General features: G+C 45.4%; 1 protein-coding gene across 1 annotated transcript in view; it reads right to left on the bottom strand.

Annotated features, from left to right (window-relative positions):
* Positions 1 to 10,392, bottom strand: part of RPL18 (ribosomal protein L18) — a 12,472-nt gene extending 2,080 nt beyond the window's left edge. Inside the window, exons 1-6 of the mRNA XM_018576509.1 lie at positions 10,314 to 10,392; positions 7,255 to 7,341; positions 7,056 to 7,163; positions 3,896 to 3,994; positions 1,929 to 2,052; positions 112 to 181 (exon numbers count right to left, since the gene is read on the bottom strand). Of these exons, the coding sequence (XP_018432011.1) occupies positions 112 to 181; positions 1,929 to 2,052; positions 3,896 to 3,994; positions 7,056 to 7,163; positions 7,255 to 7,341; positions 10,314 to 10,316 (491 nt within the window). The 5' untranslated portion in view covers positions 10,317 to 10,392. The remainder of the gene's footprint in view (positions 1 to 111; positions 182 to 1,928; positions 2,053 to 3,895; positions 3,995 to 7,055; positions 7,164 to 7,254; positions 7,342 to 10,313) is intronic.
* Between the last annotated feature and the right edge of the window lie 287 nt (positions 10,393 to 10,679).

Raw genomic sequence — 10,679 nt, 5'->3', positions numbered from 1 at the left:
CCCCCCCCAACATTACCTTAGCAGTGCCCATGCCTGGGAAGAAGCTGCTCAGAGAGATGCATTATGGGGGGACAAGGAAGACACATCTTTACATTAGGTTATTCAACTTACTTGGTGTGACTGTGTGGGGTACCAGGTGCCTTTCCGAAGTGTCTGTACACCTCACGTCCCTTGCGAGGTCCTGAGAGAAAAAGATTACATAGATTAGAAAAACTTACGAATGACTAACTGTTGTATTTCTGGCAATTAAAAAATGAAAGGCGTATTTCTATTTACAAGGAAACCTTGCAGGCTGCCACTGCTAAGCTCATCTGAAAATATTAGGTGCCTGAATGGCTTCAATACTGACCTGAAACAAGTACACAAGTCAGGACCTTCGACTACATGGAGCTAAAGACCTGGAACAAGTGTACAGCCAGTAACTTAAACAAAGCTGGAGAAAGCCAGGCATCTAGCATTTTCAAAAGGGGGCCTGACACTGCAAAGCATTTCTTTCATGACGGTTTCACCACAACGTATGAGGGTACAAAGTCACAGGTTATAACAATCATTAATACTCTTATTGTACATGAATAGTTCCAGATATGAACCCAGCAATTCACATTCCTGTACACTGGAACATACCGCCAGATACACGCTACTGCTCATTGATTGCTAATTAAAATTTCAACCAATTATTGTGACTTCTGAAGTAGAACTGGTATGAAGAGCTTATTAAAGCTTATGGAAGACTTTTACATTTGAAAAGCCATGCAGAAGAGTTCTATTGCCAATTCAACACTGTAGACCATTTGTGTTGATCAGTAATATAACAAGACAATCACAGCCTGGAATAAGTAGGACTAACATGTGAAGCAGTCAGTCACTAGCATTGCCAGCAATTTCTGGTTTTCCCATCAGCCCGCCAGTAGATTTGTTTATTTTCCTCTGTTCAGCAGTGAAATCACTACAGAGTTGTCACCCTGTGACCTGGGTATTCTTCAGAGGACTAATTAATCATAACTCTAGCCAAAACTCTCAAAGCCCTTACAGAAACATTTTTCATTTTGGAAAAATAGTATCAACTATACTAATAAAAGCGGATCAAAGCACCCTATGGGCCAGTGCTTTCCATACAGGTCTATGGGAATGCCAAATTCACCTAAAGGTGAAATGCAGGTAAGGAGGTCAGCTACAGATCAAATGTACCTGTCAATTCCAAATGAGCTCAGAACACCGTCTCAAACAGATGTAAAATAAATCCATATACTGAACTCTTACAGGTAAAATGATGTCCAGACAAAAACACTGTTTTTGATATAAGTGGGGAAGCAGTGACAACACCTTTCTGCTTTCCAATGGGGACATTTTACCTCTGTCCCGCTGAAAGAAAATAAACCCTTAAGGCTGCATTCACACCGGGCTTATGCTGCTGAAAACATTTCCAACATTTCGAGTATATGCACATTGGCTCATTTTTAGGTTATTTTAGTGAAAGTTCCCCCAGAGCAGAACATCCGATTCATAGTAAGTCCGCAGAGTTACATCACAGATGCCACAACCCAGTTTATGTTCTAGGTCAGTTCTTACCCAGCCTATAACCACAGCAGGGCCTAACCAAGCAACTACATAATCAGCAACAGCTCATCACTTGCTCCATAGTCAAGGCGTTCCATGGAGCTACATAATGTTACACAAGCAGTAAGATGTACATGTCCTATCAGAAAAAGGAGGCAATTCTCTCAAAATGGATTAGATTGAAAAATGTAAATCCATCAGTAGTACAGGTTACCAAAAGTCACAAAAAAAAATTAAAAATGTAGAGCACAATTTGCCAAAAACCAAAACATCTGCAGCCTGACCACAAACACTTTACAAAGACAAACATTGAGGTTTTGAGGTTAAATGGAATAGTATCTGAGAAGGTTCTGTAAGCAGTGAATCATTACCTGAAAGCAGGACAGTGCTCTGGCCTTTGGGGGCAGCAAGGGCCAACTGGTCAAATGTCATGATTTGTCCTCCAGATTTAAGGATTCTTCTGCGTGCGCCCCCAGACACTTTAAGGGCGCACACCTAAGATACAAAATGCACATTTTAACAGTGAACATCAAATTCCAAATAAGAGAAAAAATAAAACATTGTAAGGAATATTTGTTGGTCATAAAAGATTGTAGTGGAGATTCTGCCCATACCACTAATGACAGGCGCTGGAAGAACAAGCAAATATTTCAGCTTCATTTCTACTGCTCCCAGTAGAAAACAAAAAGCCAGCATTATGTAACTGGTCAGGCAACATTACATCATACAAATGAATCATTAAAGGAGAACTATGGGGTCAGTGTTTTTCCCCATAGTTCTCCTTAGGGTAACGGGAGGACACAAACTAGCGTCCTCCCGTTACCCTAAGCTCAGTATACCGCGAACTACAGCTCGCGGTATACTGAGACGCCGCAGCCGGAGCGGATCCCGACGTAGATGACGGGATCCGCCCAGCTGCGTGAGCGACAGCTGGCTCTGCCCCCTCCCCCGTCCGTTCCGCCAGTCAGCGCTGGGAGCGGGGAATCCAGCCCCTCCCCCTGTCACGGCAGAGAGCCGTGACAGGATCGGAAGGTGTGCGAACCCGGTATGTGTTCGCTCACCTCCCGATCTACTGAGCCGACCTGTGACAGTCTCATTGTCACACGTCGGCTAGAACTATGAGGTGAGTGAAAAGCACTCATCTCATAGTTCTCCTTTAAATTCCACAGAATAGCATTGGGAGCACCACTAAGCCACACACTTCCAGAAATTGGGAGATTCTTTGGCTGCTGCAGACCTAGGCGATCTGGGATGTGCATCCCAGGAACGCATGATCGCGTGAAGTTGCACACAGTGGTTGCCGCACTGACTTCAATGGAGTTACATTTGCGCAGCAAAAAAAAAAGAAACCAGCTGAAAAGAGGTACATGTACCTTTTTTGTGACAGGTTTTTTTTATTTAGAAAATCCATGGTCCCATCGCACCCCTGACCGTGAAAATCCCTTTCAGAAAATGGGTGCTGCGGTAATCAACGGGTGGCAGCCGTAACAATCATGAACAGAAGCTGAGACACCGACACTCCAGATTTGCAAAAAAACGTCTATTTATTGACGTGCATCATAGAAGCAAAGTTTGCTACTATGATGCACGTAAATAGACTTTTTTGCAAAGCTGGAGTGCCGATGGGTCTCAGCTTCTGTTCAAGGTTTTTTTTATTTAGCCGCGATCATGTTCAATCGCACAGGCAGAATCGCAGCGGGAAACCACACGATCTGCCCGGTGAGACTAGGGTGCCATTAGAAAATGATGGCACAGCCAGAGCGTTTAGCGACTCCTTGATCGCACGGCAATCCGCGCAGTATCATGCACAATTGCTGTGCAGGTCACGCAGATGTGAACCTGGCTTTAGGTCCTAGTCACACCAGATGCAATACAGCTGCATTGACCACCTTCTGTAATTTGCCTTTTCTTGTGGGAATGGTATGTTATGTCAGGAATAGACATCCGCCACTCTCCAACCACACTTACAAATATTCTACCATAACAAGAGAATCCTATGGAAGCCAGTACTAAGACAAACACACAAGCTGCCACGGTTCACCCCTCCTCCTGTAAATGCTGCCAAGCGGTTATTCTGGTCAATGAAAAACACAGCACCAGACTGAATAAAGATTGGGGGTTCCAACTAGACTCTCTGCATTCCTATTCTAGGTCAGTGACAAAGCACACACGCTGAGAAAGCCAGGTGACAGACATTTTCAGAAGGTCAGTGATGGCAACCCCTAAACTCAGATTTAATTTAACCAAAGGTTGTCTTGCGCACAGTAAACAAAAATGAAATGTTTAGTATTCAAATAATATGCAAAAGGGAAGTATTACTTTAGAACCCGTGCACTACCTTGAGTTTGGGGATATCTTGAATCCTGACGTCATCTGTAATGCATCCAACCACCACAGCAGTTTTGCCTTCACGCCCAGGAAGCTTCATCTTACGAATCTATACGTTAGAATAAAAATATTAATCAAAATTGGAAGTCTTGGGTCAGTGTTTATTAAATGGTCAAGGTGAATTTGGATGCTTGAATTCCATCCCAACATTTCATGTTTCAGCAGAGGTTGGAACTTGTATCACCCACCACCCTCTTAGTTGGCTTTTGGACTGTGAAGTGTCTTCTACCTTCCCCGATGCAGCAACTACGAGGCTTCTTTACTCACCAACAATGTCCTTTATTACAAGAATGCGTGATCAGCAATAAGTAATACCAATATAGTGAAAGCTGTTCATAGCCCACCCAGAAAAATGGTGGTACAGTATGGAGAAAGGCGGATTACCTATCAAAATCAGCAGCAGTATCTTTATGCATGAACAGGCACTGAGATACAATAGACTGAGGAAAGTAAAACAGAAGCAACGCACCCACGTGCCTGGATCTCTAGGACTTCACTCAAAAGCAAAATGAAAGAATGTGTTACCAACAACTTCCACTGAAAAACATTCAACATAGTTGTGGAAAGGTACGGAGAACTTTTTTTTATAGAATGGGAAAGGGATAAAACCGATGTCTGATTTCCCCTCACTTCCTGTGTTAGTAATGAGGGGAGAAGGGCGACCAGAGCGCAGGAGAAGGGCGACCACCAGTCAGTTTCTTTGCTGCCCGTCCCTGTGTAAGCTGGGTATACACTACAAGCTCTTTCATTCTACTTTCGGGCTGAATAGAAAATGATGTAAGACAGTTTAGTGTGGATGGAGGAATCTCCTGCTGGGGCTGTTATACCTAAACAGTGCCTGCATGTGGGAAGGACAATTTTCCACCTGGCGTCTAATTTTTCCATCAAAGGATGTTGGGCAGAAACCAGAAGACAGGAACACCCAACTGAACAAATTTCGGCCGGTTCTTGATATTCGCTTAGTGTTTAGCCAGCTTTACATTTCTTTTCATCACACTGGGGGATTGGTGTACCCAAAAGGGTTACAGTAAAGATAAAACAGCAAGAAAAACGCCAATGCTATATGGGCACATAAACCTATAGCTCTCCAAATCATCAGGACCCAAGGAAATCCTCAAATCTAGTGTCACTCAAACAAACCCTCTTCAGGTCACAGCCTTGAGGTAGGGAGGTGACCAAGCTGTATTTTCATTAAAGACTTGGGTCACCAATCTTGCAGACTAAAACCGTGTATACACCACTTCCATCTCAGGTATTACACATGCTTCAGCTGGTAAAGCAGCTCTCATATGAAAATTAAGTGTTTTTTGGGCATTTGTCAACTTTAGAAGTAGAAGTCAATTTCTCCATTTTTTCTTGGAAGAACCACATGATGGATTCCAGGGATGCACTGATAAGAGTATCGGTGCTGATACAGAGTACTCGTCCAAATGCTCCGATACCTGAACTCCCGGACAGAGGGAAATCTCCCTCTGACCGGCACTGCCGAGGGAGCGTGGAGCCAGCTTCCTTTCTAATCAGGAAGCCAGGAGGTGGGTTATGACCCAGCTTCCTGATTGGTTTGGAAGCCAGGCTGCCTAGCAACAAGTGAAGCTGGCTTCCTAGCCAATAAGGAAGCTGGGCAACACGTCATGACCCACCTCCCTGATTGGTCAGGCTGCCTAGGAACAAGAGAAGCAACTTCCTAGCCAAACAGGAGGTGGGTTATGTGCTGCCTGGCTTTCTGATGGCTAGGAAGCCAGCTTCCCTTGTTGCTAGGCAGCCTGGCTTCCCAACCAATCATAAAACTGTGTGGCAAATCATGACCCACCTCCCAGCTTCCCGATTGCTCAGTAAGCAAGGCAGCCTTGGCAAGTGAAGCCAGTGTTCTTTGGATAGAACACTGGCTTCCCAGGAAATTAGGAAGCCGGGCAACAGGTCATGATCCGCTGCCCGACTTCCTGGTAATCAGGGCACACGGCACCGGTACTCTTACGGCGAGTACCGAAAAAATATATATCGGTACTCGATACTGAAAAACGGGGTAAAGTGCATCCCCAATGGATTCCATGCCATACTCGCTTTATCTTCTGAATGCCACCTAGCAGCTGCTTCTCCGATAGGAATGGCTGCACACACATCATCCACCCTTACCAAGATCTAGATCCTGGTTCTCAACTGGTGGGTCGTGACCCAAAAGTGGGTCGCGGCGTGCCTTCCCCTTTGAGGCGAGAGGCTCCCTCTAGAGCAGCACTGTCAGTTCTCACACCAAGCAGCCATTCAAAATATACTGCCCGTTGCCGAGTGTCAGTTTGAGGTGGAGTGGGCTGGGGGTATGGACATGAAGGAGCTCCATCCACATACGTGTATTGCTTACAGCTCCCTCACGTGCCCTGTAGAGGGGCCTGGACCAGTGATGTAACATTCTGGCTCCCGCCACCTCTACAGGGTTTGCAAGAGAGCTGTACAAGCAATGCACATATGGATGGAGCTCCGTCACAGCACAGCAGCCAACACTGGACACCAGGCTGATGATCCACTCAAGTCCGTAAGATAGAGAGACTGGGTGGACTTTAAAAAAATAAACATTTTTGAAGTGTGTATATTAGAATGTCTATGAGTGTGTGAGATTGTGTATGCATGTCGGTGTTTTTGAGGGCCCGTTCACAATGTACCACGCAATCGCACCTACCGTGCATTCTGGTGTGGGAGGTGTATTGCGTTGCTATTCATTTGAATGGCACCCCAAACACACCTCCCACTAACCGTACATACACCTGCACCAGAGCATGCTGTACCCTAATGCCGTGCGTTCCATTGCAGTGCGACTTGGGTGGTGACTTAATGACCAAGGACAAATGTGGGTCCTGAGGTTACACAGGTTGAGAACCTCTGATCTAGATGTATTGGTCACAAAAAGCTTGTAGAGCCCAGAGAAGTTGTTCTGGCTGGAAGGAAACTACATGACGGCTCTTATTTGTGTGTGGAAGCAGCAAGGAGGCTGAAATGGAGGTGAATTTGTGGGTTTAGGTTTAAGTGTGGACAGTAAGAAACATACCAAATATTCTAAGTGAAAAGGTAAACAAATCATTTCTCTCTCAACACCATCACACAACATTGTCAATGCTCACCAAACGGGACAGAGACAGGGGAGGCCTGTTGGTGCGGCTCATGAACAGACGTCTTAAAACCACTTTGTTGAAGCTGGCAGTTGTACGACGGGCCAAGAAACGGTATAACTGGGGAAAATCAAACAGCAAAAGTTTAGTCATTCCTATGCAGAAATTCTGCGTTGGCCATAAGCAATACTAAAGTACAAACTTCACCGACCTTAACCAGAAGTCTCAGATAGATATCCTGACTTTTGGGCTCTTTTCGCCGCACCTTGCGGTCCTTGTTGTGACGGATATCTACTCCCTGCAAAAGAGACACACAGAATTCAACAAGAGTTCACCACATTCGCACAGAACAATGTGCTTGACTTCTTCACAACACCTGGAATCCATACTAGTATGATCAACTAGAAAGTGTGACCTATGGGAGCGTCAATCTTAATTCCTGCCATAAGCAAATATTGCCTGAATATAAGAGATGTGTATGCTTACTTGAATCTTTGGTGTGCTTTGTGTATTTCTAACAGATCATCGCAGTGTGAAACATGACCTGTGTCCAGGAGCCTCCTATAATAAAGATCAGTCACTGCTACTCTCTCTCCTTGTGCAGGGTGACTGGACTTATCTTCCCCCTGCTGTAGTGGGTGCCCCTACTGAATCCCTCCCACAGCGCTGCATAGGTCATGTGCAACAACACTAGTTAATTGCTACCTTTTCAAGTTAATAGCTGGGTTTGCAAAGTCATTTGGTGCAAACTAAGCAGATTTCTATTCTTCGTGGCTACTGAGGAATACTGGTCAATGAAAGTTTGAGTCCCCTGTGTCCAGCTTTAAAAGCCAGTAAACCCGTAAAGCATGGCATATAAAACCTCTCTTAGGATACCTGCTCCTATGCAACTGTCAAAGACAAACAATGCAGAATATCACTACATTTAATATTTTGGATACCACAGGTACCTAACATGGCATACAAAAGCCCAAAGGGTCAGTATGTCCCTGCTCTAGGATGAGGACTGCCAGTTCTTGCCATATGCAACGTCACCCAAAACACATGATTCCCAAGATTGCAAGAGGAAAATAGCTACTGGACAATGCAATGCTATGACTAAAGCCGAGCACTCTGGTGTATGGGGATCTCCATGCTTGTCTGATGTAGACTGAGCAGCTCTGGGTTTGGGTATTTGTCTGTCCCGAGTGTCTGAATTCACAATCTGGTACACAAGTATAGTAGCCTTACCCTTGTGGGCGGCTAGTACACTGCAGTACTACATGTGTTCGGGGACAGTACAGAATAGAAGGCCTACAACCCCCTACCTGATTACTTGTTGCTGTCTTTCTACCACTGGGGACATTTCCCTGCACTACCTGTCCCAGAAACCCAACAAGAACTTGGAGGAATTCACCTCTTACACAGTTGTTCCCGCTGGATGACTTCCCCTCACCTTTTAGTATGTGACAATGATCACCAATACACATTGGGTGGTGAATCTCCTCAATGAAGACTCAGACAGCAATAAAAACTTGAGAGGGTCTAGCTTCCCCACTCTATCCAAAACTAAAAGGTTTGGCCTTGCGATACAGGAGATAGACGATCCTTAAAGGCCACAGCTAATAAAATGCCAGATGTCAAACAAGATAAATGGAACAGACCAGGCCACCATAACAAGGTTCAGCATATACAATGCAGAATACACGTATGGGTGGCCAAAGGGCCTTAAATCCACAAGAAAGTCCCGCACAAAGCAATGCCATCTTTGTGTTCCCTCTACCACAACGCACCATATTTGTGCAGTGAGGTGCACCTATGAATTCATTCCAGCCCACATATACAATGTGTTACCACACACATTACAGTGTGAAGGAGGGAAATGACAATCTCCAACCCAGCCAGAGATTCCCTGAGAAGCTTTCCACGACTAAGGTGCCATTCCCAATGACAAGCCGACAGCCAATGTCTCCAACATCCAGCCTAGAGGTGCTCCGGGTGGAGAGACAACGTGGGACATCCTGTCATTTGGATTGCACTGCGAGTGTTTAGTATGCTGTGAATCCAGCCTGCAAGTCACATCTACATTTATACACATTGGGGGCTTGCTGACAGCAGAAGTTCCATTATAAGCAAAGAGCACTGCACTTTTTTTGTTGAAACTTCATTGAAATGTCACAAAATGACATTTCATTGAGTTGTATTGGTGTCACAATCCACTGCAATAAAGAAAAAAAGTCTTGCGTGCCTTTTTTCAGGCCACACCAGAGCATGTGTTCGCGTGAACTGATCACCTAACAGCAAACTCATTTCCCCATCTATGCATTGGGAATGTGCTGGGCAAGACTGTCTGACCCAGTCCAATGCATATGGAGTGAACAAGCTTCAATGATTGGCTGAACTAGAGCCTCTGACAGTCTTCTGCTCATATCACACTGTGGTTTTAAAACCTGTCCTTCACACTTTATACAATATACTGGAGCAGCTGTGCACAGTAACCAATCAGCTTCTCTCTTTGGCTTATGCAGTCAAGCTTTGAAAATGAAAGCTAGAAGCTGATTGGTTGTTATGCACATGCATGTTAATAAATTCCCCTCCATGTGGGTAATCAGGGTCCATATACAGGTGACACAGCCTTCCCTCCTATATACAGAGCAGTGCATGTACTCCGGGTCTATATACAGAGGACTGAGCCTTTCCTCCTGTATACAGGGCAGTGCATGTACTCCGGGTCCATATACAGAGCCTTCTCTCCTGCACACAGAGGACAGAGCCTTCCCTCCTGTATACAGGGCGGTGCACGCACTCCGGGTCCATATACAGAGGACTGAGCCTTCCCTCCTGTATACAGGGCGGTGCACGCACTCCGGGTCCATATACAGAGGACTGAGCCTTCCCTCCTGTATACTGGTAAGTGCACGCACTCCGGGTCCATATACAGAGGACTGAGCCTTCCCTCCTGTATACTGGGAAGTGCACGCACTCCGGGTCCATATACAGAGGACAGAGCCTTCCCTATTACACAGGACAGTGACTGAGCTCCCCCTATACATAGTCTGTGCACTATCCACACCAAGCAAGGGACATGCTGAGCTCCGGCACACAGGCCGGCCATACACAAGTCACCCCCCACATCTACATCATTATACGGTCATCCATCTCCTATCCCCCGATCATACAGCTCCGCTCCGGAGCCTCACACTCAGCAGACATTAAAAGTCCCCCAAACACCGAGGCCGGCCTAACAGAGAAGCGGGATGGCAGCAGATACACTTCCAATAAATCTCTCACCATGATGGCGGCTGTGGCAGCAGCAGCTTCTCGGGGAGGAAAGGAAGGAGGAGCCGCGGAGGTTTATGGGAAAAACTCGTGTAAAGGAAGTTGTCTACCACCAATGAAGGCGGTCTGTCCTCTATACTCTATGGTCTTTGGAGGACTAAAGTCAGCTGCACTCTGATTATACATATGAATATAATAAATGTGGGGAGATGGGAATTAATTGATAAAAAGGTGATTGAAACAAACTTTGTCTCAAATGGAGCACAGCCAATCAGCTTTAAAATGTTTATTTTCTAAGCTGTGTGGAAAACTAAAACCGAAGTTGGTTACTATTGGCAACAGCAGCCGTTGTGATAGAACTTGTCTCAGACACTTTTT

This window comes from Nanorana parkeri, unplaced genomic scaffold (assembly GCF_000935625.1).
Source record: "Nanorana parkeri isolate BGI_ZX_2015 unplaced genomic scaffold, ASM93562v1 scaffold69, whole genome shotgun sequence".
NCBI classification, from domain to species: domain Eukaryota; kingdom Metazoa; phylum Chordata; class Amphibia; order Anura; family Dicroglossidae; genus Nanorana; species Nanorana parkeri.
The sequence above is the reverse complement of the archived record's forward strand: the minus strand, read 5'-3'. Positions and strand labels throughout refer to the sequence as shown.